Genomic DNA, 27,659 nt, shown 5'->3' on the forward strand with positions numbered 1-27,659 from the left:
TTAACTCCATTATTTACATACTTTCAAATTATCATGAACTACAGGCTTAGCAACCAAAGTGACCAGTTATGTCCTCTGGTAAGCTAGACCTTTTTTTCCAATATGATCTAAATAAAGGTTATAATTTGGATAAATATGTCAACACTCTTCTTATGATAGCCAACTGAAAATTACTATTGCTCTAATGCAATCATCAACCCTAGTCCCATCAAGTCCAATGGAAGTACTCTTGTCACTCCTGCAAAAACGTACATACTTTGGCCCCATAATGAGCAAAAGAAGAAATATCCATTTTAAGCCAAATTTCTTAATATTTATCTATGCTCTTTGACTGTATTGTTTAAAAAAATGGGCTTTCCACTCTATATTTGCTACAAAATTTCATTTGAAACTCAAATGCTGCAAAAACAGAGACTGACATTAAAGATCTTCACTCTAATTTTGCTTTCCTGCATTGTGGCATGTACAGTCTGGGATGAAGTATTGAGTAACAATACTTACAAATAACCATAATTAAATTTTTTTGTAAAATGTAGTTGCATTAGAATTTAAGGTAGGACAGTTATCTCCAGAAAACCACCTTGAAAGTACATATAGGGAGAATAAATACTCAAGTTTAAGTGAATGAAAACTTTTAAAAGAAACAGATTTATATTTACACCATTACATGATACAAAATAAATCATCTTTGCCCCATTTCATGTCACAGAAAACAGTGAATCATACATGATTGTAACTCACAAGACAAATACTTTCATATTTCAAAGCATACCACCGGAAACCATTGTATGGCCATTCTACATTTGGCTGCACTAATGCCACTTAAAATGCTTAAATGCAACATCCATAATTATTTAAAATTAAATAAAATAAATCCAAAATCTTATTGAATGTAAACATAGAAAACTTGTTACACAATAAATCTTTCACGCATACAACTTTTCAACTGGAAATGCTTTAAATAATAATATATGAAAAATATACTCTTTCATTCTGCATTCTCACTGACATTACACATTAGATGGTAACCATTAGTTACCTAAATCCTTATTTTGGTAACTATAACATCAACCCTTAAGCACTGGTAGGATGTAACTTTAATTGCCATCAACATACACTGCTTCAAGAAAAAATAAGTTTTTCTCTTGTAACAATGCATTATCTATTGGAATATAGATGTGAAAGATATGGGCCACATATACCTGTATATGTGGCTTGATATTTTTAATTACAGTAAAAACACATAAAACATTGATCATTTGAAAAATTCAACTGTTCAACAAGTACGGGATGTGGAAAGCAGCATGTGCACCCTGCTGGGCTAACCTGTTTCTAAATGACAATTGCACATGCATATCCTCCCATAAAGTACACCAAAATTGTTCAACAAGCATTCTTATACACACATATATTTATATTTTTTTCTATGTACATACACACATGCACATGGATATGGACAGATATAAGGGTTGATAAGTTGTGATAGCAGATGAGAGTAGAGATTTTCATTACAACAATTCAGTGAATGGAAAAATAAAAAACCTCTTGTCCCTTATGGGCATATTTTGACATGAACTATGTTTGGCACATAAATATAACAAAGCAAAACAATTTGTATAAAAAATGAGTTTTTATTTGTGCTTGCATTACTATTTTATTGGCAAAAAGAGACAGTTTCGTCTTGACTGGGACTAACTGGCCTGATGTATACTTATTATTCAAAACAATGAAAAGTCACAACAAAAGGGTGAGTACAATTATGGCACAGTCGTGAAAATCATCATGATGATAAACATGATTCCTTTAATATGAGTAATACCATTTTCTCAGTAAGCAATATGAATTAACAATAATGTCAACACTTGATACAGAAAAGACAATAATTGGTGCATTACAGTATTTACTTGATGCATCTTAGTCATTAATTATTGCTCTTCCATTCGTAGGACTGCAAATGTGGCACCATATGTTTAGTCATAAAAAGAACTCGATCTTCACCTACAGCAATTACCTCACAAGAAATAATCAACATAAGCACCAGATATTGAGTGTTTTAGACAGCTGATTAATTTTTTCTTCGGGTTGTCTTTTTCATATTTATGCATTTCATCAATTAATATAAAAGACATTGACTACGGCTTCACCGGGTGGAAGTTTCTTTTATCACTCCTAATAGTGTAAATTTATAAGGTTCCTTTTGGCATAATATAATGAATACTTAACAAATGGTTTTGAAACCACCTGCTTTGACATCAAAATTCATCATGTATGGTGGAAAGAAACTGAAAATAACATTAAGATTGATATAACTGGAAGATTCTTGGATTAAGAAAATAAGTTAAATGATAAACAGAATATTGAAAATTTATGAGCATTCCTTAGTTCAAGAGAAAATACTACAGAGGAATCCACAGTTCTGAGAACATAGGTTAAAGAAAACAGAATCAGGAATGGCCAAGAAACTTCCCTCAAAAGACACCTCATCAAGCTTCAATGGAGGTTGCGATTGAATATTATGGGAACTTAAAGCATGAAGATGAAATGTAGAAGGTGTGATCATAACCACCATAAAATGATAAAAAGAGGGAAGTGTGCATTGATTCAACATGAGATCAAGTAAATTGTGTGTGAAGAAACAAAGTGCATTATGATATGTCTGATGCATGAACTCCCATGACTTTCTTTAGCACTGCCTGAAGAATATGATTATTTTTAAGAGAAATTAAATTTAATATGAAAATTTATAAATTTCTCAAAACTACGTGACCAATCACAATTGAAATGCTATAGTTTTTTCCACTAAATCTTGTAACACCAAACCAGCCTCAACATGCGCTGAAAATAACACTTTAAATACATCACTCTTCACTTTTCTTAAGATATACCTGGGGTTTAATTGTGTTATAATATCAACACTTGAACATGGCAGAAAATTAATTAAATACTAACATATTACCTATAAAATTATACAGCAACAATAAATGCAGAGCAAACATTTTAAGTTTAAATACTAGGCTGTATCCTAGCTGAAATTGAAGATAGTATAGGATAAAATGAAATATAACATGCAAATGGCCTATCTCAAAAACAGGTAACTATGGGAGATCCCACACCTTATCGATAGAGGTAGTTTCAACATGTTACTCCAAATGCTATCCAGCTGTATCTATTCAATTTCAAATTAATTGCATTTCACTATACCTGAGGCATCAATGAATGTTTATTTTTATAATGAGTCAATTCACAGAGATGAGCAGGGGTGGTGTGCATTTCAAAACCTTGAATCTCATCATAATATCCCCACCTTTCAACTTTATTAATTATTAGCTTTTCTTGATTTATCTACATAGGGTAATTGAAAAACTATTCTTTGATATCATGAAGTAAAGACAAACTAATATGAATGTTTGTTCCTTACATATATCCAACAGTTAAATATAGGTTTTTCCTGAGAGTGTAATACATACAATAACTGAACGCAGTAAATAAAAAAACCACATTTTGCATTTAACAGATTAACAACATTTTACGATTACAGTGGACCAGGGAAACTTAATTTAACTAGTGTTAATATTATTTCCATGTAAGAGAGATAAATTTAAAGCCATCACAATGACTGAATGCTAAGAAATATGATAAAAGAGTACCAAAATTGCCAATTAGAACTTTTCAATATAAAATATGCCTAAAAAGACCTATTAAGATATACTTTCATCTCCGAGCCCCACAGTCCATAAATTCCTTTATCATTCTTTTCGTCTACCCTCATAAAATATGAACATTTCACTCTATCTTGAACTAAGTAACTTAATTATAAAAACAGATGGAAGGCAATATTTGGTTATTAGCTATGCTTACATAAAGTCACAGCAATGCTATATTGCTCTGAGAATATTTTAGTACAATTTAAATCATTAATTAAAGTAAAAATAAAATAATGGAATAAGGCAGTTCACTAGCTCGTTAAAATTATAAAAATTACGACAAAAAAAATAGAAAATTCAATATAAAGAGTTCAAGGCTATTCTCGGCCTCAGTCAATATAAAAATCTAAAATGGTTACATCAATAACAGAATGGTAAGACATTTCTCACGAGTTTAATATCTCTCCACAAAGCTTGAATTATGCCTGTGATCCTCAAAGAATGGCTACAGAGCATTCAAACCCAAGCTAATAGAGAAAAAAATAAACAGCTGCATGAGGCACAACCATTAGTGAGACGCAACATGATGACCTCTAAGCATCTCATTACCTCCCTTTGTCAACAACTACTCTTCCTAATGGATGGACAATATTCCTACATGCAAACAACTCAGGGCAGTGAGAACAGATTGGTAACATAAATGAAAGCTTCTTCTAAGACATACTAATGCAAGGTAAAGGAACACCCCACAAAGAGACTGCAGCACCTCAAATGGACCTTAACAGATAAAAACCCTAGCTCCACAGCCCACTAGGCACAACAGCAACTGCTTCATCACTTACGGACTACTCCCCAACAGAAGTAGCCCAGCGATCAAACTCAATGCCACTGTCAGGACTAGTCCCTGTCGGAGGCCTAGGGTCCAATAACAGATTTGTGGGAGTGGGAGCTGGTGGTGGGGGAGGGGCACCTTCGATCTCACCAGAGCCTGGTGGACTGCCGCGACCTGAGTCAAGCGAGGATGACGATGATGGGGGCACCAGAGGTGGGGAGGTGGCCGAGGAAGGAAGAGCATCCCCACCAGGATCTGAGTGGCCCGAAGCCGCCTCCCCAAGCACCTCTCGCTCAAATGCCAGCAGCTGCTGCATGAAGTGGAAGTTGGGGGCAACGTCAGCCTTTCGGGAGCGTACCAAATTGAAAGCATCGTCAAGACGAAGGGACAACTTGTGCATTAAGTATGCCAAGGTAACAGTGACGGAGCGAGAGACACCAGCAACGCAGTGGACCAGCACTCCGTGCCCTCGGGACCTCGCCTCATCTGCAAGAAACAAGAAGAATCTGTCGACTCAGCAAGTTATATAAACAGTGCATTTATTACCACATTTCTTTAAATGAAGGCTCCACTTTTTTCTGTTTTTCAGGCCTCAGAATTGGAGTGCAGCTTACATTTAAGGAGTGGCTTTAATTGTAGAACTTTCTTAATTTAAAAAAAATAATAGATTTGATCAAGGTAGGAATTTAGACCCTGTTGCACATCCTCTTATGTCTACTGTACGGTGGAAAGTTAGAAGTTAAAAGCACCATGTGCATGAAAAGTCATGCAAGGTGCATGCCAAGACAAGTTTATTTCTTTCTAAAATGAAAGAAAACCATTACCAATGCAGAGGTTAGCAGTACACAGACAGGAGGCAGTTAGCTAGCAGAGGAGGCATTGAAAAACATTTGGGACATAATTTTGCAAAAATTATTATAGCCATACTGCCATACATTGCCAAAATCAATCCAAAAATCTATAATTTTAAAACTTATTAATCTTGATAAATTAATGCTATAACCCATAATTATCTCACTTGATTCAACAGCTTAAAAATAAGCTATTTTCCACATTTATAGCTGCCATACTCCCAGAGATGTGTTGTCAAACATGAAGACAATTTTGTAAATTTCTAGTTTTAAAAAAAATTAAAATATATTGTTAACCATTGCACAAATTACAAAATGGCCTTTATCAGTTACCACAAGGGATGTCATCTAATCAAAGTGTCATGGAAAACCCACTATTTCGATCATATAATGTTGTCGGTAACATTTCTACATAAATAAATGAACCTAGGCATTAAACAAATGGAAAAATGTCAAAATAATTCAACCACAGATAAAATTGAAAAAAAAAAGGGTAGTACCTCAGCATTGAGTATTTACTAGAGATGGGTCGAATAGCAGATTTCTCGAATTCGAATATCGAATTCGAATATTAAATCATACCTCGAATATTCGAATACCTCGAATTTCGAATACCTCGAATACTAAATGATGAATGCTGGAATGTTTGACTCGGTTGCCTATGCAGCAGGCAACACAAGATTTTGGGGAGTAATTTTGATTTCCTTAAAATGATTCGAACAGGAATTTAGCTGATTAATGAACAATTTAATTTTATGGAAACAATTGGGCATATAATTAATTCAGCTAACATCGCTTTACCCCCACTCCTGCTGCCAAGTGCTAGCTGACAATCTGAGGCATTTTGCAAAATACAAGCTCTTTTCCACCGGATTTTCTTCAATTATTTTCAGTCCATCTTTGGGAGTTCTCACGAGATAAGAAGATGAATTGGAATTGCTATCAGGGAGAAACCAAATATTCTGAGAAAATATCCTTTTGTCTGTGACTGTAACAATAAAGATTTATAGCACCACTCATAAATTGTAACTTGATATATGTTTTCGGAAAAAAATACCGCATCAACTTCCGAGAAGCTCTGCTGCTCATATCGAGTTTCGCCAGAATGCTAAGTCTCCGTCGTGTTTTGACATTTATTTCTTTGCGTAAAATGCTTAAATAAACTCAGAAATACGTCGTGTTTGGTCTTATTCTTTTTGAAATTACGCGCACATTACTAATATTTCAATTCAATAAAGGTGTAACATCAATTGACGAAAGTCATTCTTAGACACCCTTTGTGCTAATAGATGACTCATGCAGCGGTTGACCTCCACAGAAATGGGGAACTTCGAAGCTGGTAGGAAAAAAAAGGTCAGTGGGGGAGGAAAGGGAGGGCCCGAAACACGTTTCTATTGTTCTCGCGTATTTTTTCGAAGCTAAGGTCTTCGTAATATGATCCCTGCGCGAGCTGTGACCTTTTTTTTATTTTGAAGAAGAGGAAAGCCTCAGAAGCGGGGCTAGTGCTGAATGGAGAGGGATACCGGACCTTGGGAAATGCGCTAATGTAAGTATCCCACGGTACTTACACAGCAGTTGACCTCCAGAAATGGGGAACTTCGAAGCAGGTAGCCAGAAAAAGGTCAGTGGGTGAGAAAAGGGGGGAGGGCGTGAAACACGTTTTTATTGTTCTCGTAACTCGATATTTTTTTCGAAGCAGGGGTCTTCGTAATGCGATCCCTGCGCGAGCTGGGACCTTTTGTTTGATTTCGGAGAAGAAGAAAGCGTCAGAGTGGTTGAGGCGAGTGCTGAATGGAGGGGGATAGAGGATCGTGGGAAATGCCCTAAGGTTGCTATCCCACGGCACTGAGTTTCTCCTGGTGCGGGGAATCGGGGCTTTTCGGATTTTTTCACCCGACTATTTTCGGTTCCCCTCGTCGAACACTTTTCACCGCTAAAATCCACGAATTTGATGCAATTCGTCAACTTGCGTAAAACGGCGCTGCGAGCACTAAATGACTACAGTTCTCTACATTTTTCCGAGTCACTACCAACGACGTGCGTGCGACAGTGTATGACGCGAAATTCAAAGTATTCGAGGTATTCGAGGCGGTACTTTTCGCATAACTATTCGAAATCTCGAATATCGAATACTTTCTAGTATTCGAGGTATTCGAGTATTCGCGGATACTATTCGCACATCTCTAGTATTTACACTTCATATCCCATCTGGTTTTGCCAACCCTACGCCTTAGGTTTGACTCAAATGTATAGTAATAAAAGACATGAATGAAGCATGAAAAGTTATCACTTTATAAGACGGTGGAAGATCATTCATCCAGAATTCTAAACTACGGAACATCTGTTTATAGTAAGGTTTTGTAGAACTTTGCCAACTTCATGTTTTCCATCCGTACAGCAAAATTGCCAAATGAGCCATTAATAAACCTCCAATATGCACATTTTGGCTTTGAAGGTTTATCCCTGTATGCATAAAAGTCAATGGTGATTCGACATGATGGCAATAACAGCATGTGTTGTCTAATACTGCAGGCTTACCCAATCTCTGCTGAACAAATGGAGCCAGAGGAAAGTTTCTTAAGTGGCGAGCTGATCAAAACTGATTGTTCCTAAGAGGGTTTAAATGAAACATAGTTGGGCCTGAACATATACTAGCTCAACTCTGCAAATTAAAAGCTTTATCTTCAATAGAATGGGAGTTAATGTGAAAATTTGGCAAATTCATCAGTGTTATGCTGTCGGAGTCATCCATCAAGGAATTCCTGCAAGAGTTTCATATTATTCAGCCATCATCTAATTTACTGTGAATACGCAATTTTTTTTCATTAGGAGTGATTGATTTGGAGTCATGGACAGTGATTCAGTCATCAGAACTTCAACTGCCATCATCTTTTGGCGTAAAATAGACCAGCAGATAAATATCCATTAAACAACACAGATTCTAATAACCATCTGCATGTCATAACAAGACTACATTTGGAGTATGCTCCTATACCGAAGTGAGTCATGGACAATGACCGCAGCGGAGAAAGCAAGGATAGAGGCCTTCGAAATGTGGTGCGACAGAAGAATGATGAAGATCAAATGGATCGACCGAGTTAGTAACGAGGAAGTCCTAAGAAGAGTAGGAGAGAAGAGAAGCCTCATGAAAACCTTAACAAGAAGACGGAACAACCTTATAGGCCACATCTTGAGACATGATGGCCAGATGAAGACGATCGTCGAGGGACAAGTGGAAGGCAAGAACGGAAAAGGAAGACCTCGAGCAAAATATATGGAACAAGTAAAGAGAGATGTTAAAGAGAAGAAATACGTAGGTGTGAAAAGATTAGCTGATAGGAGAACTGAGTGGAGAGCTGCGTCAAACCAATCCTAGGATTGTTGACCAGTGATGATGATGTCATAACATGTGCATCATATCTACATTATGATGTCACATGATGTTGATCCAAAGGGAAAATATATTCTGGCTAGCCAATCAAAGAAATGTCAGGGGAAGCACTTCCTCATTTCTTTCCTGGTTCCTCCATTCAAACTGACCTTGGAATGGTTTAAGAAAGGATCTTCCAGTGAACTGTGCATTAAATATTGGGCCTCCTCTTTTGCAAAGCGTAAGTAGGGACTGGGTAAATATTGGGCAAACAATTGGACATGAGTGAAGTTGAAGGAGGTGTAAACCATAATGAAAAACATTCCTAGAACACCATTGTGGTAGCTGCCCTTGGAGAAAAACTTATGCCATCAGTCATCATTGAAGTAAAAATCAAGAAATGAAAGATGAGGTAGCCACTGGTGGTTTAGGAATGACTTAGCACCATTCGATAAGAACATGATACAAACAGTATCCGGTGCTGGCATAAGAGTGGAGAGAGCAAAACATTCATAAATCACCCGTATTCGGAATTGAAAGTACCGGCCCTGCATTTGTTGAAGATCACCCATGAAGAAGAGCTACCTGGTAGTTACAATCCACTCTTGTTAAACTCTCATGTGAATATTCTTGTTGATGAGCCGTAATTCTATGAGGAGAGACTGTTCTAGGCTCTAGCCAATTTTATTAATTCATTGCCCCAGTTATAAGGTCAGGTATGTGGTTAGTTCAACTGCTCACTTAAAAGAAAGAGATCTAAACACTGGAGAAATCTGAATTCCAGTATACCCTGGTCTATCATGTTCCGGATTAATGACCTTCTTTTGTACATGCAATACCGACTCAATATCTTACCTATGAACTGGATGGCATTGGGAAAAAAACGGGCCAAATTCTGGCTCCAGTGATCTGTGATAGGAATCTGCATGTACTTGATGGCTCCACTATCTTCAAAAACATTTGGCAAGTTTGGAGTCACATTCAGAATGTACTGAAAGAAGAAAAAAATCATCTATATTAATCAAAGCCAAATAAATTGAATTCAATAATAAAACATTCCCCATCAATTTCTTAATGAAATAAATAGCTACCTCTATTAAATGTAATGTTTTGGAGTGGAAATATCCCTCATTAGTACATTTCCTATTAACTAGCAGTGATGCTCAAAGGCATGCAAGATAGGTTCAGACAAAAATGTCCCTAATTGTTCTTCATTGGCCACTGCCACTTCAACCAAATTAAATTGATAATGCCATAATAAATCGTAAAAATGTTAATCACTTAAAAATACCTACTACTGTCCCATTACCAATTAAAATTAACCAATAAAAATAGGAGTTATATGACAAAATTTGACTCTGGATTACATGTTAAGTGCATTTCTATTTGTCCATACCATCTGGAGTACAATTTTGCATAACATTTGCTGGGGTCAGTTCACAACTTGAATGAGGCAGAGTTATAAAATAAGAAAATTCAAAATTAACCATAGTTACACCATTATGTTTAGAATGAAATATGACACTGTGCATAGACCCATTAGATATTTTGATAAGTCTTATTTAAATCTATTTTTCACGTATTACTGGGGAACTTTGAGGTAAACTGTATTTATTCCTGTAATATTGGCATCAATGAGCCAGGGATTTAGGATGGAGGCACTTCCTCAACCACAGGACATACTAAAATGGGTCTTCTACATACTAACAAGAAAAAAAAAACTCAAAAATTTGTGTTTAATGAATAGTGAAGATTTTATCTCCTGATCTTACCTTGTTTTACTTGTTGCCTCAACCAGTAATAGTTTACAAGATAATGACAGTAATCTATGACCATATTGAAATAAATGGAATTGATCATTTGAAGGCAATCCCTATCTTAGCCTTAATGAAAGTAAGAGTAAGGCATGAGTGGGTGTATACAATTTGAAGATTTGCGTGTGGTCCTTAAGAAAGCCATAGTTGAATTTACAATAAATGTAACAATCTGTTTAGATCAGAAATGTACAATTAGAAACATTAGTATAAGTATGCCACATGACACTCTCTGCAGGAACTAAATTGTCTACTGCATAACCTTCCTATAAGCAGCTGTGGGAGCAGTGTTTAAAGAAAATGTTTGCAAGGCAGAGGGAAAATGACTGTTCTCTGGATGCATGTCCTGCATAGGGTAGTTTCCTTCACCAAAGAAAACAAAAGGCATTGATTGCGATTTGTTACTCACCATTAGTGTATTCTCAATATACAAATTATTTGGCTTTAGAAATCCCAGTTTAGACGAATGTTAATGGTCAATTTTAACCGCATTTGAAAAAGGCCAGATAGGCGCCCATGCGATGCCACTCCACGTGACGCCACAGGGACCTAGTTTCTCTATGAGTAGATAGGAGTTATACATTGTCTGAGATTACCGATGCATGCATGAGGCACAGACTTCAGGGAAACATCTCTTAATAATCACCTATTAAAACTGCCTATGATGAAAGTTTCCTTCGTTTGATAAGGTATTAATAATCCTTATTTAAGCCAAGCGCTACCTTCTGGCAGGGTACTCTGCCACCTGCTAGCAGGCTGCATCGTAGCAGTGCTCATAGCCTCACACCAAGGTGGCCTCTCACAGTGGCAGCCAGAACCAGAATGATGTTACATGGACTTTTCCCAGCATTCATACTTAGCCGTCTTGTTTTCGCACGCTTGAGAATTTTCACTTTTCAATTAACCACGAAAAATAGATGTCATTTAAAAATATAAAAGTGTGAAATACGTTCTCCAGGAGTAATAATGTTTCGATTTAGGCAATAAAAAAATAATAGGAAACCACCATATTATAGGTAAGTCTCAATTAACAGCTGTAACTTAACATGTAAATCAATTTAAATGTATGAATCTACACAATTAATTTTTTAACCTTTTCCCTACTAAAGACGTAAATATACCTGTGGATGTTTCTTGACCCGTGAGACGAAAGCTATATATTTTCCTCGGAGATGTTCTTACACAAGTGAAAGAATGCCGAATATATACGTATCCTAGCTCTCCCCCTTTTATGACGGTCGCAGGTGTACAATATCTTTGTTTCAGGACCCAATTCTGCGAAATTCAGGCTTTTCCCTCGGAATCCGGGAGCAGGTACCCTGACCCCTTTTCTTTTATTAACCCTCTTAGCGGTAAGGGACTATGCTCATACAATTGTTTATCCAGTCAAGTTTCGAAGTATATATTTCTTCTTTTCTCAAGAAATATAAACTAAGAATTGAATTCTTTGTCTTTTGAGCAGCATTTCCAATTTTTAAACGAAATTATACGATAATTATTAACTTATATCTTGAGTTCTGTATAAACATCAACATGGAAATTGTTGCTGCATTAAATGCGTTAATATTGACCTTAGAATCTCGTTTAAAATTTGATAATGCTCAGAAAAAAATGATGAATTCAATTCAAAGTCAGCAATTTACGTGCACGCAACAATTATCCATGTGCCAAATACATATAAGTAATCCATAAGTTTACCACGAACCAATGCCAAAGGTATGGTGGTAAACTCGGAAAGGAGGGAGCACAACTACCTTCGGAGTCCGAGATAATGCAGAGTCCTTGCTGGGAGGGGTCGAAAAAGGTTGGAGCTGAAAGCGAGTAATTATCCAGGAGACCCTTCTTAATAAATGTCCTCCAAAAATGCTCCGTACCACGAGAAAGAAGAGTCTCTTGGGGCTCAGTACAGCAGTGATGCTAAGGCAAAAACTACGCCGTCTCGAAAGGGTTAAGTTTTTCATAATTAATATTTTTCAAAATATCCACAAAGGCATTCAAGCCATTCTTTCTGACTCAACTTGTCCAGCAATCAATTTAATAACTCCTATAATACGGAATAGATAAACCCTGGGTGGTATCCAGTAGTCACATATCACCCCATCAGGTAAATTTACATCCAAATGTTACTCAAAGACAATATTTATATGATAATACACAAGGGAATTGATAGACTTGATGACATTTGGAAGACATAATTTCATAAAATATTGGAGAATGTAAACTGTTCTCAGATAGAGGAACGACTATTCATAATCCACAATTCTTCAGCAATATCAAACCTGTATGCGATGCCTGCTTAATGCTTCCCCATCCTCTGAATTAGCAGCATTTCCCAGAAAGAGATGTGGTAAAATCTCAACTGGAAAGTCTCCTCCACCATCAGCGGAAGAGGCACTACTACAGCAATCCTCATCAGAGCACTCGTGCTGCAAACACACATAAAACAGGCATACAGTTCTTCTGGAAAATGTCAGTTTTTCATACACACTATTTACCTATCCTCAAGGAAAAACTTTCTGTTACTAAAAATGTAAGTTACAATTAATGCAACCTAGGAACTTGCATTAAGCTACCACTTTTTACAAATGCATCTCAGAGATGAAATTAAAAAAAAAGATATATATTTCTCCAATTGTTTGAACTACATTTTCTCAAGAATTACCTAGAATGTTAAGCACAAGGTTCTGAAAAACGGAAACTTGTGTACATACATAGTCTTCACATTTTCCATCTTTATTTAATCCTAAAGCAGTTGCACCTCTTGTTGGAACAGAAGCAGTCTCAATGGAGCATTCAGTGTGCCAGAGATAGCAAAGTAAAGAATTCCATCAAAGAAGGTGTCGTCCATAAATTTATAACTTATATAGAGTCTTACATGATATTCAGCAATGAAAATCGATTGGTGTTACTTATTAATCAATATATTTTCAACAAAAAATGGAAAACCTCATGCATAAACACTTCAGTATTTTGCCTCGAAGCTAAGAGATGATAGTTAATGTTTGTACACTGCATCATTTCCTTTCTTTCAATATTACCAGCTTAGCAGAATTTAAAATCAAGTTACACCAAGAAATAGAAATGTTCACTGTAATATTTTTACCACGGGATTTAGAAATAACTACCATGCGACATTTCAACTATCTCACAGACAATTTTTGGGATTGGAATCAAGGCTAGGGGACTGTAAATTTAAAAAAAATTAACAATGTATATGAAACTCTACATAATTATAAAATTTGCTCAAAGATTGTCTATAAATCAAATGTTGTATGAAGACAATAACATACCTCCCACTACCTATACGAGCAAGAAATGGTCCACAGTAGATAGAGGAACAATAAAAATTTCTCTTTTTAAACATGCACCTTGGCATGTGTAGAAAAGTCAGAAAAAGCAATAAAGGAGTATGTAATTTCCTTTGTAACACATTTGCCATACATGCAGAGGCCTAACAGTTGCAGTCAGCAATTGTGAAGAAGGTTAGAATTTTTTTTCATCACTTGAGCAGTCAAGCCATTGAGAAAGAGGTAGACTTCTGTTAAAAGCTTGACGCACACTGATTTTGGGACCAGATGAGTCTATTTTAACGCACTCCAGGGAGGAATAAGTTTGGATAAAAATGACCATTCTCTCATATGACTTCATAGAGATGCTGGCACTCACTGCCAGCCATTCAGCATTAGCATCTCTAAGATACACAGCTCAAAATAAACTGTCTCCTCCACTTAATTGGGACAGCATGCCGCTTTATTGGGCCATGACTCGGCGACATAGATTTTATGCTTGCGACGAAATTAACTTTTTAGTTTTCTGAATACTATTTTTTTTTCCTCCTTTAATTTACTCTTATTTTTCACAAATATTCCTATTCTTGCCCTATTTTGAAAGCTCTTGTTGTTATACTATCCGCAAGAGGATAGGACTTTTCTTCAATAGGACTTAGTAAAAGACATTCATTCAGCATCGCCTGAGGCTGTGAAAAATATTTTTAGCTAAATTGTTATAATTCTTTAAAATGATAATAAATTAACTAAACTCACTGATTTATTAATCAAATTAATAGTTTAATAAACTTATGCTGCATTATAAAAATTCTTTAGTCTTCTTTCTACCATCTCAAAGTTTTTTATGCCCATACACCGGATAGTTTGCCTAATTGGGGCAGCCGCTTGATTGGGGCAAAGTGCAAAAGTCCCGATATGTCCCAATTAACCGGAATCTACTGTATAAGGAAAACAACAGAATTGTTCAAATACCAGGTGCAAAGACATTATGGGTTTCATGCTCACATTTTAACAGCAAAAATTCCATTTACTCAAAAAAAATACCTTACTTGGTAACTTGATAATATACATTCCAAAAACACAGAAAACATAATTAAATTTTGGTACATAAATCAGTAGAAAGTTGGTTACTGGGGCTTGTAGAAAAAATTCAGAATAAATTACTAATGATGGGTCGATTCCAAAATTTTATCGATTCCGATCCCGATTCTGACATTTCGATTCCGATTCTACCGATACCGATTCTATCGATTCTGATGCCATAGGCTCCAAGAAAAATCTCACTCAATTCCAGGCAACAAGAAAACCACTTAAAAAATATTACTGTCAAAGAGTCAGTTGACAAAAGCATCTTTCATATCATCACTATGTAATTAAAATATAGTAGCTAAATTTCAAAACGGAACATACCTGAAAAGTGTTGTTACATGATAGGTATTACTTTAGAATATTAGCACTCACGTTTAAATTTAAAATAAAAGTATCACCTTTAATATCTATCTTTTATTGATAATATCTTATCATTATCAAATATGTCTCACAAATTTAGTCTCCTTTTACAGACTTTAAATTTTTTCTCAGAAAGCAAAAGCATCTTCACTCTGTCAGGATAAAGCCTGTTGCATTTTACTTCACATATTTTTCCTGCAGAACTAAATGTCTTTCACTGAACACAGAGGATGGCAGTATGGCAAGAAACCTCTTCGCTAATACTTTCAGCCTTCGATAGGGGATACAAGTCTTCCAGCATTTCCCAGGGAAGGAATTTGGTGGTGCATTCATCTCTGATAAATAAGCTTCCACTTCAGCTTCAACAGTGTTTGCTATGGTGACTTTGGGTACTTTTCCAAATGCATCACTGACCATATACCTGTTACAGGCTCCCTAGTCTGCATTTGCTCCTTCGGAATATAATAGGGATGTGTAAGTAGCACTTTTTGATCTCGAGTCGAGTTGAAAATTACTCGCGAGTATCTTGTAGTACTTGACGAGCGATTGAAAAATCTCTCTTATTTCTTTCGTCGCTAACGTTTTCTTTTACCAAGATTTCTACTTAGTACTCATTAAAAAATCTCTACTTTATATTGAGGTCCAAATTTTCCGAGTTATATTTTTCGTAAACAAAAGATAATGTCTACTTTATGCCAAATTTCACGTGAAAAACGGGTCAGCCATTTTGCCTTGTAAAAGCAGACAGATGAGAGCCAAAATCTTCAAAAGTCATAGAAAGTATAGGCAAAGCACCAGGTCAAAGGAATATTGCATTTTTTATTCCATAAAGCTCATACCAACGCAACACCACCTGGATAAATTCAAAGATTTTTTGAGGACAAACGATATCTCGCGTGGCATTGAAAAATTGGTCATGTTTGGGCCACTGTATCTCACAAAAGGGTCGTATTTATGTAAAATGGCGTATAAATATATATCTGGTAATGATTTATTAGTATTTATGTTAAGTTTCCTGTCTCTATCCCTAAAAGGTCATTTTGGACTTTATTCCAGCTTTTTCCGATTTCGGACCAGTCTGCGCCGGGTAGGAAGACGATCGGCCGCCGCGGCTGGAGTAAAGGTATTCGGTGCCCACGTCGACAACTATAGCGTATTCGGCAAGCTTAAACTACCAGGCCAAGGGATTAGAATGACTTATCGGCTTTAAAAACTGCATTATTACATGAGTTTCATGATAGCGCTTCCTGTCGGCAGATTGCTGGACCTACTAGCCCCAAAAGCTTAACTACTCGACTCGAAATTCGTAACGCTACTCGAAACACTCGGGTTCCGGTTCTTGGTCGAGAATCGAGGTATCGAAGAATCAGGGAATATAACCCACCCATCACTATAAATTACCCTTATGGACCACTTAATGAGATTATATTGCACTAAGATCAAGGTCATAGTTCACAGAAAAAAAATTAGGGAAAAACTTTGGTACATTAACAAAAAAAATTTATTAGAGGATTTATCTTCTTTGAATTAGCATGACAATTCTTGAGAGCAGTTCCACAGTTTTTTTGCGGCTTTCTTTGATGTTTAGTTAACTTGAATAGTGATCCATGGAAGAAGAGTTAAATGCAAGTCCCAAGCTGTCTGTAAAGCAATGAGTGGCCAAACAACAATGGCATTGCCAAATCCTTTTGGTGAGAAAGCAAACCCACCAATTTATTGAACACAATTAATGGTTCACTTGGCACTTCGCTATAGACTCAGTTCCACCCTTGCCTTTCCCCGATTTCTTCAGATGTTAATCAGAAGTAATGCACTATGCTTTTACCTCATTTTTATGTGCCTATCATTACATTTTGAGTTGCAGGGTTCTTATTTCTACCTCAATGAGGAATAGTTTGCGCTTGAGCTACAAACTGGCAGGAGTGCAGCCACTTCTGATCCTCCATTTTGAAAAAGTATCTCATCAACCCATAAGAAAGAAACAACCTCTTGATTTAATTGACACTCATCACTATAGGGTATACTGTCAAGCAAATGAAACTAATTTATGGAGATATTTTGGAAAATGATCTACAAGAGAGAAAGGAATATACATTGTGCTACAAAGGGAGTATAGAACAAGTAAATCACGACAATCACTTGGCTACGTAGAAAGGAATGTAAGAGCAAGGAACAGCCATGATCAACTTGATGTACAATAGATATTGCGATATGGCATGCAGATTCATAAGTTTTATCAGTAAAGGGAGTAATACTGAATTCCTTGCTATAACAAAATTGTTATTCTACTTAATCTTATTCGGCCAAGAAAAATTCACAAGTTGAGTTACTGTTTCTTTCCTTATCCCAAGATTAAAAACCCTTCATGAATTTTTAAAATCATTACACCCAGAATTTTGCTGTAAAAGGGAAGGTAAAATTTGAATCCATTAAAATATTCTCCAACCTTTCCATCAAAAGAATGTATTTTTTCTTTCAGAAAACATTAACAGTAACACCAAATATTTTATGGTTTGTTTTTCAGCAATGAATTAAACACATAGACCGATATCTTTCAAGAAGTCTCATATTCATTTTGCAACAATTCAACTGACGAATCAAAGGATAACTTACTACATTAAAATCGTACTACAATTAAGAAAAACAGAATTGTACCTGTATCACAGGAAAAAAAAAGCTTTAAAACCAATAACTGTTTTTGACATTGATAAGGTAGGATAAAGAAAAAAAAAGAGGATTCCAGACTCTACTTATGTAGACAGTGTTTGTGAGTAGGTGATCAGATTTCTGAAAGATTTAGAGCCATCCTAAAGTATACAGTGAAAGAAAGGAGCATCTTTCTACAACTTGGCTAAACCCAAGAGCTCATGCTGAAACAATGAGGTAGCAGTTTTGATGAAACAAGTTTTTTCTCCATATCTGTCACCCCTGCTAAGTGTTACCTAGCACAGAAAAATATGAAATACACACCTGTGCAGAAGGAAGAACACTCCCTGGTGGTGCTGAAGATGCCTGACTCCAATGCAAACGAGGCGGCTCATTTGTGCTCACTGTACTGCTGCCTGCAATTCGTAGCGACCTCAGACCCACCAAAGGTACTGCATCCAGAGAATCTGTTTCACACCATTCGGGATAAAGGTTGCGAAATGAAGAAAATCCACCTAAAGAAAAAAAATAATATATAAAGATTAAATAACCAATGCAAACACACACAAAAAAGACCAATAGACAAGGAACAATAACCTTCTGTTTTCCCCATCCTTAAAAAAACCTTTACACAAAATCTTCCATGAGGGTAACATTGAAATTACACACACTTATGGCAACTAACTCGAAAAACTGTTATAAAACATAAGGTCAAATTCCCTCACATGAAAATTCTTACACACACACATATCAAATTAACTGTAATATATGCCAACTTTTCCTTCCAAGGCCAAACACAAAGAAACATCCTCATAAGATAGAAAGAAAACTTCTTGCATAATAAAAGCAATCACCCACTCAGTGATTCAATCCTTAGGTTCAAGTGAATAGTTGATGATAGAGCTCACCTCAGCCTTATTCAAAGGAGTTTGAAATCAAAAATTTCAGGGAGGAGGGCCACCTACTTTCCAGAGAGTTTTCAATCTCTACCTAAGCAACCTTAGCAGGTACCCATTAGCCCTCAAAAAGCATAACTAGATATGAGTGAGGGAAGGGTCTCTGGTTAAGAGGCTGTGGTTGGTGACTACAGTGAATAACCCCATTCCTGCAAGCCAATGCAGTTAATCCATATGTGCCTTTAATGAGTTTAACTGTTACTACCATAGGAGTATATCTGTTCTTATCACAATGGAGGCTGTGCATCTCACCTTCCTTGATCTAGCAAAGTCATTATCTAAGAATAAATAAGTCCTGGCCAACCAAATTTTTACCAATGTAAGAAATCGTCTCTAGCAACACTGAGAAAATTGTTCTTATCCAACATAAAATAAAATATAATGTGAACTTAACACTGAATTGAATGTTGACTGCCTGGGAAGTGTAGCTTAGATGTAAAACACCAGCTAAAATAATGTTAAGTACTTTTCAAGCGTTAAAAACCATTGGAAGTTACATCAAACAACTATCAAAAGTATTCGGTGTGGAATAATTGCCTTTTTTCTACGTAAGTAGTTATGGAATATGTACTACCTTAAATAAAGTCTACAATTACCACGCATAATAGCGCCAGAGCCTTGAGTCTACGAATGGCCAGCTCCATTTCGCAACAGTGACATGACTGTCCACACAGGACACCATCAATTGACTTTTCGAAAGCTATGAAAGGACATTTCGACCAGAGTTTTAGACATGGCAAAAGTTGTCATCCTATGGCGATCACATTTTTTAAAATTCGATTTCATTCCCCCTAACCTGTGACGTAAGCCTTATCTGTGTCTACAACACGAAATATCTCATCTGGCTTGATAATTTCCAGCAAAAAATTACAACAGACAATAGCTAGGGATATATGTACTACATAAGTTACACATAACCTACTTATTCCATGGTATTTGAGTGTAATACCATCCAGGTTCAACATTATTCCAAAAGATTGGAAGCAATGTTAGTTTCCCAATATCAGTGCACCCATTTTGTGACATCAAAATTTAAAAGAACTAGGTTATTTCATTTTATTAAGCTCCAGTATCTTTCATATCGACGACGAGCGAGGGAAATGAGTTCTATGAATATGGAATCTTGATATACTTTAGAATATCTAGATATACTCGCACAATTGTTCTATCGCACAAATGAAAACGGATGCATCCACATTAACACAGCTTATTTTAATAAACAGAATCATCGTTTAAGGCCTGGTAATAGGGAATATTTACTAAAATTTATAGAGAATACATTAATGTGAATAGCGCGAAACAAAAATATCCAATTTATATTAAAACGCACCGCAAGACCGTACAACTTCACACACTTGATACAACAAAAAACACCAGACAATTTTGAAGCCAAAAGAAAAGTAATAATATTTACACAAATTCCGAGTTGGGTAACTTAAAATAAATGGGAATTGGATAGATAATGAACTCAGAGCTACAAGACAGGAGGATTCAGCATATTTTTCGGGAGGGAATCCGTAATAATGTCGGAAAGCGTAAAACACGGGAAGTATCAAAACAATGATGACGTAATGCGCAGAGCTGAATCCAAGTCCAATGCCATTCCATTGAGAACCCACCCAGCATTCGCCCCACCACTATCACAAACCAATACGACGGCACTCGCCAATAAGAATGAAGCGCTATGTTCATGGAAGCGCTACTGGAAACCATTCACAAGAAATCAACCTGAATGCAAGCGTACTAAACTGGATAATTTCACACAAAAAATATTCAATAAAAATAAAATACGCAAGAATTATCAACGCACAACGCATCATAAGTGGAATACTAATAAATCGACACTTTTCATGAGTATACACAATGATCCAAGCATGATTAAAATTAAAAGGCAATTAGGGCTTAACAAAATCAAATAGGACACGTATCTGCTAACAAATAGCATATTCTCGTAACTAAACAAAACGGACTACAAAGAAATAGACATCATGAACGACGTCATGAAATCAAAAATTAATACCTCCACCACTTCCAGGCAAGCAAATTATTATTTACATAAGCTTGAACTCCGCAGTAAAATTTCAATAAATCATACATATTCACACCATATGACACAATAATTGTTAAATTTACCTTCAAGATACACAACATGGCAGCCATCTTGTTGCAATCTTTTCGACAAAATTTGAAGCGTATCAGGGTTCATACTTGAGCTTTGTTCTATGTCACCATACACGACGAACACATTTTCTTTGTACGCAGTCATAATTTTCGACTTCAATTCTCGACACTTGATAGTAGCGAGGAGGTCAATTTTTCCTGCAGCCAGTCGTCGAAGCATGATAGTAGGTATACTAAAATTAACCGCATGCCTTATATGTGATTCTACATACTCATTCGAGCTCCGACAATCTAATATAACAAGCCCTGCACTGGTTGAATTTGATCTTAGTTCTTGCAGTAACCATTCTGCACTAACGCTCAATTCCTTTCCATCCGCTGACATAATTCGATCCCGGCTGTCCTCAGACGGCATTTCAAAGACGACTAAGACCTGAATTTCGGCATTCGATCATGTTACGACCGGGTTTCGGTATAAATTTGAACTATACTAGGCATCAACACTTCTGAGCTTATAACGACTGTTTCCTGACCATCTTTACACATTTCATTATTCACTCAACCCAGCGTCTTCAATGATGCACACGATCTTCAAAATGACATAAAACAAAACCAATACCAGCAGTGATCAGTAAAGTAATCTTCTGGAAGTCATAACAGATTGATTGTTAAACAATTCACACGCAAATCACAATACAACGAACATTATAATTTCGCTTTTGCTAGGCAACTTTTTTCTATGGAAGAGGGTGCGGTCACGTGCCTTAACTTATCCAATGGCATCCCTTGACGTCATTTCATTGACGACGAACAACGCGTAAAGGATACGAGGGCATTGTAAACATGGGGTTTACGGTGTATTTTCATGAATGGAATAGAAACATCTTTCCTATATCCAGAATAGTTTAAAAGCTGCATATCGTCTGTTTTAATTTATAGTAAAATACGGTAATATATTGACTCACTAATAAGCAGTTTTTAACATTTTCTTTGAAATATCTCAAGTATTGATTTGTCCTTAGGCCAATCTTTTTACATATAGCAACCACCTGAATCGGCATTCATGAAACAGGGCTTCTCAGAGCCTACTGCTCTAGATAATACACGAGGTTCTTGGAGTAAATTGGAAATAACAATGGCTCATTTTTTTTCGGCGAAGCAATTTAAAGCAAAGGATTTTATTGTTCTTTCAACTTCAAAATATGACAATCGCCTAGTTTTATTTATTTTCATTATTAATGATTACTGTGGAATTGTATGCTGTGATAGATTTAATCTAAAATTAATTCTTTATACATTTGGACCGTAACATCTATAAATAGGATGTAAATGGCTGCGAATTGCTGAATTTTATCATGCTCCAATGATTGTCTTAATAATCTGTACTTGAGTATGACATCCTATCAAGTACAGTGCTGCTGAAGATAAGCATCTTACTGTACAAAATGTGCAGTTGTATAGCATACCATAGTGTTTTGATTTAATATATCGTTGCAACTTAATATTTAGCAATGTTAATCATCTGTTGCGCATGTTACCATGAAGTATACATGTTTCTTGGCAACGGTCAAAACGCTGATTCGTGAAAATGCTCGAGAAGAAAGTTGAATATTAGAATTTTATTATCAGGTACTCTCCTTACAAAATTACGAGTGAATAAAAATGCCCTTCATAAAAAATTCTGAATTCACTGTCAAGCAATTAACTGGACCATTAATATGCTGTAAGATATAGAACTCGGTTATTGGGCCTTGAGGAAATTAAATAGTCTTTAATTTTGTAGGGTCTAAGTCATTGCGTATTATGTAATACTTTCAGTGATTTTTTTGGTTTCCTTGCCTTTGATTTTCCTGATACCGTCAAGCGATATTGTATCACTACTGGCGAAGGCTAATTTTTTGCATCAATTTAATGCAAATATAAACGGAACTTGGCTGGTTATAGAAGTGGCGGTATGCTGCTTTGCAGTATTCCTCTGCTGGAGTATCGTAGAGGTAATAACTACATCAATGAAATGAAAATATAGTTTTGGTTGAATGACTCACATAACATCAAACATTATTCTCAAGATTCACAGGCAGAGATGTAACAAGTTTTTCCAACACCTTCTGGTCTTGGCTAACGAAGTAGACTTGACGAGTTCTGAGCACTCACAGGACGATGCTCTCCTAAAGGAATCAGTTAGTAACTTTTATATCTTACTATACATACAGTTAGGGTCATTTGAGATATAAAAATCATATTAATATGCTTCCAGATAAAACTTGTGGAGCAGACTATTGAAGGCTACGCTATGCTACTTCTTATGCTGCAAAAGAACCCACCGGTAAGTATGCATAATTTCCCATCCAGCAGTGGGTCTACCTTTAGGTAAATGTGTTCCATATAACTGGCAAATTGATTATAAACCCTGATTTATCTTTAAAAGAGTGACAGTGAGTAATTCCCTCTCTTTGACAGAGGCGTCGGTAAAGAGATATATATCTCCCCACTGACACCTTTGTCGAGATCTGTCCTTTATTTCAGTGTTGTATTAAACTAATTATTGTCCTCTTTTTAGATTGGATAATAAATAAATCTGCCTCTTCACCCAGGTTGACATACTTAGTACGTTGTTCCTTTTTCGTCTTACTATAGGTACCTATGAAACATACTACGTCCAAAAATTTTCCTTACATTCCTTCTTTGGAGGCCAAGTATTCTAACTTCCTAATAAATCCCCATATCCTCAGCCTGTGTTAGGAGGCTATTTATTGTAACCCCAAACTCCACAAAGATAGGAGTAAACCCATGATATATTATAAACTACATAATATATTCTGCACTGCAATTTTGGCAAATAATTGTCATTTGAGCAGTGGCAGATACAGAAAACTCAGGGGGTGGGGAGGTTCAAAAGATATCTTGAGCTACCTTTTCTTTTATTGTTATAAAAAGATAATGAAGTCACTTGCAAGGTTTAAGAAAGTTTTATTTAAAATGATTATACAAACAGTGGCGCAGTGAGGGGGTATTTTGGGGGTTAAAACCCCCCCCTAGAGCTCAGAGAAAGTTTTACGTTTAATCCATTTTACTTATGTATTTGGATCAGTTTTACTTATAGAATAGTGTTAGGATTAATCAAATATCCATCAGAAGGCCGTAAAACTCGCCATTTTGAACCATTATTCTTAGAATTGTTCTGAAGGAGGGCCCCTGCAACTCCTGCTTACCCTTGTGGGTATGCAATACCCCCACACCCCTAAGTATTATTTGTGCCTAAAACCCCCCCTAGACTTAATTCTTCGCTTTGCCCCTGTATACACGTATAAGAGACATTGTCATTTAATGATGTATAAAATGTACAATTGTGGTTCTGCAATGTTCGACTATGCGGGTCGACCAATTATTGGATTATGTATTATAATTAATGTATGCCCCCAGCTCCCACCTATATCCGCCACTTCATTTGAGTGATAGCATGAGTGAGTAATAGAGGAGAATATAGCCATTGCATTGTTTAGAATACACAGGGATATTTATGACTTAAAGTTGTTCCTTTTTAAGTCAAGTTTCAGCCCTTTGTCAATATAATTTTGAATCCTTGGAACAAGGTTACACCAGTGGGTTTTGTAAAGCTTATATTTCACCATTCCCATTGTTGCCATTAATAAAATATCTTATACATTACTCCTTCACTCTGACTTTAAATGTTCTTTCAGTCTTCATGGAGAAACAAAACTCAGTACATTTCAACTAACTTTTTGTTATAAGCTGTCAACTAGTTTTGACGTCTATACCGTCATTATCAAGACTAACAAAGCTATAGCATACAACGTCCAGCCTTATATATCCAACAACAGTGTGAGGGAGGGAGGGGGGGACCTAAATGAGGAAGTTGGGCCGGTTGGATGGAGGGTCAAAACATAAAGTATAAAAGCTGGGGGGGGGGGGGGGGGGGAGAGGCGGATAGAAGGTCAAGTGGTGATGAGGTTAATGGGGTGGGAGGAGGATTGTTAAGGAGAAGTCAGATTTTAAAACAGTAGATAAAAAATTAGAACATTTGAATACAATATTATCATTTAAAATTTTGGTGTTAGATGCAAGAGTGCATTTGGTGATTTCTAAAATATCCAGTTTAACACTTTTGTCATGTACATGTAAAAGTTTAAAATGAAAATCACTGTTGTGGCCGGATTCGATCAGGCCGAATAGAATAATAATCACGGTAGTCATGGTAGAATCCCGTGGAATTGCACCGGCCGCATTTTCGGTCTGTGCGATCGCTTGATGGTGCTCGGGCAGGTGGGCGGGATGAGGTAAGCGGGGGGGGGGGGGGGGGGGGGGGAATGCATGTCATGTTCCGAGCACGACTCTAATGAGCACGCCCATATTTGGTGAGTAACTTGCGGGAAGTGTAGTGTAGTGGTGCAGCTGCCACCTACACTACCTGCGCTCAGGATCCTAGTGCATCAATGCATTCAGTGCCATTTAGCAGCATTCATTTGAACTTCATGCCCTTTTTCATCATCGTATATCTTTTCTAATGCACACCCTAGATATATAACCACCAGCCGCCACTGCTTGGGACTTAAGGAAGAACATTATTCCTATTTCCTAAAGAAAGAGAATAGAGAAGTGTGAGGATTTTAGGAATTTTACCCTGATGACATAGTCATAAAAAATACTGACAGGACTCATCTGCATTAAAATAGAACAGAAAGAGAATGAAGAAGAATAAGCCAATACTCATCTTATTTGTGGACTTGCAGAGATAGAAATAGGAGTGTTTTATGATGTTGGGATTATCCAAAATTTACATAAAAATCCAAGTTGTTGTGATTAAATCTGGACCCTGCGGCAAAATCAAGAAAAAAGGAAAGGAGTGAGAAATGGTTGTGCTCTGTCTCCTATAATTTTAAATGTTTTCATTGAGAAAGTCATCGATGAATTCAAAGTGGAAGGACCTTGACAGAGAAGATGCATGGAGAAAAAATATCCATGCTGATGGTTGCCAATGACATACCAGAGAGAGAGGGAACTGATGAAAATTCAAGTAAGTATGGAAAAGACAATGGCTCGGTATAAGCTGAAAATCAATGCAACAGAAACCAAGATGTTAGTATGCAGTAGAAAAGGCTTTGGGTAATATTAACCTACAAAACCTCAAACTTGAAGAGGTTACGAGGTCTGCTGACTGGATAGCCAAATGATCAGTGATAGATAAATTAAAAAGGAAATAGTCAGTAGAATCCCCACAGCAAAGAAGGCATTCTTCAAGAAGAGGAGTCTTTGAAAAGCTGGGAGTATAAGCATTGAAGTAAGGAAGCAGTTCATTAGGACATTTCGAGTATGATTCTTCATGGTAGTGTGGCCTGTACAATGAAAGCAGCAGATGAGGAGTGAAGATTGGAAGCCTTTGGTGTGTTGTGTTACAGAAGAATGATGAAGATCACATGGATTGACCATGTGAGTAATGCAGAAGTTTTAAGAAGAGTAGGAGAGTAAAGAGGTCTTTTGTAAACCTTGAGAAGAAGATGAGAAAACCTTAGACCACATAATGAGAGATGATGGTCTGATTATATCAATTAATCAGTAAAGGATAGGGGCAGGAACAGTCTAAGAGGAAGGCCACACATGATAATTATAGAGCAGATAATGAAGGATGTGAAACAGGAGAATTATTTAAGTGCGAAAATAATAGCTAATTAAGAGAATATCAATGGATCGCAGCATCCAACCAATTTTTCAATTGTTGACTTTTAATGATGACGATGTGTGATATGTGGTTTTGGAAGAGATGGAGTCATTTCAAGATGAGCAATTATGGGCTGATGGGGAGACTGATGTAAAAGATGGGAGGGATATCAGTGAGGGAGATGGAGAGATTGTAATATCTCGAGATGTAACACTCAAATGCAAGGGCAGATTATAAGGAGTTAGGGGCTCAACTGCTCCCTCCTGTAATCCATAATAATAATAATTTAATCGCTGAAGGCAATACAATAGGGTAGTTTCCTTCATCAAAGAAAACGAAAGGCATTGATTGCGATTCGTTACCCACCATTAGTGTATTCATAATACACAAATTATTTGGTTTTAGAAATACCGGTTTAGACGAATGGCAAGGGTCAAATTTTATCCTCATTTGAAAAAGGCCAGATTGGCGCCCATGCGATTCCACTCCACGTGACGTCACAGGGACCTAGTTTCTACACGAGAGGATAGGAGTTATACATCGTCTGAGGTTACCAATGCATGCATGAGGCACAGAGCTCAGGGAAACATGTCTTAATAATCACCTACTAAAACTGGCTAAGGTCGGAAAGTTTTCTTCGTTTGATAAGGTATTAATAAACCTTTTTTAAGCCAAGCGCTACCATTCAGCAAGGTACTCAGCTACCCGCTGGCAGCCTGCGATGTATCAGCGCTAAGCCTCGCCTCAAGGTCACCTCACCGGGCGTCAGCGGGAACCAGAATGACGTCACACGGGGTTTTCCCAGCATTCATACTTAGCCGTCGCGTTTTCACGCGCTTGAAACTTTTCACTTTTCATTTAATCGCGAAAAATAGATATTGTCTTTTAAAAATCTAAAAGCGTGAAATACGTACTCCAGGAGTAATAATCTTTCGATTAAGGCAATAAAAAAATAATAGGAAACCACCCTATTGCATAGCTTCGTCAAGTTACATTACATAAAGGATAAAAC

General features: G+C 36.6%; 1 protein-coding gene across 1 annotated transcript; it reads right to left on the reverse strand.

Moving 5' to 3' along the window:
* Positions 1–615: 615 nt before the first annotated feature.
* Positions 616–21,742, reverse strand: LOC124157111 (dual specificity protein phosphatase Mpk3). Its single transcript, XM_046531610.1, has 5 exons — positions 20,983–21,742; positions 18,218–18,408; positions 12,791–12,937; positions 9,553–9,688; positions 616–4,962 (listed from the first exon to the last, which is right to left on the reverse strand). The coding sequence occupies exons 1-5, from the start codon at positions 21,383–21,385 to the stop codon at positions 4,490–4,492; spliced, it is 1,350 nt and encodes a 449-aa protein (XP_046387566.1). The 5' UTR covers positions 21,386–21,742; the 3' UTR covers positions 616–4,489.
* Between the last annotated feature and the right edge of the window lie 5,917 nt (positions 21,743–27,659).

This window comes from Ischnura elegans, chromosome 1 (assembly GCF_921293095.1).
Source record: "Ischnura elegans chromosome 1, ioIscEleg1.1, whole genome shotgun sequence".
NCBI classification, from domain to species: Eukaryota; Metazoa; Arthropoda; class Insecta; order Odonata; family Coenagrionidae; genus Ischnura; species Ischnura elegans.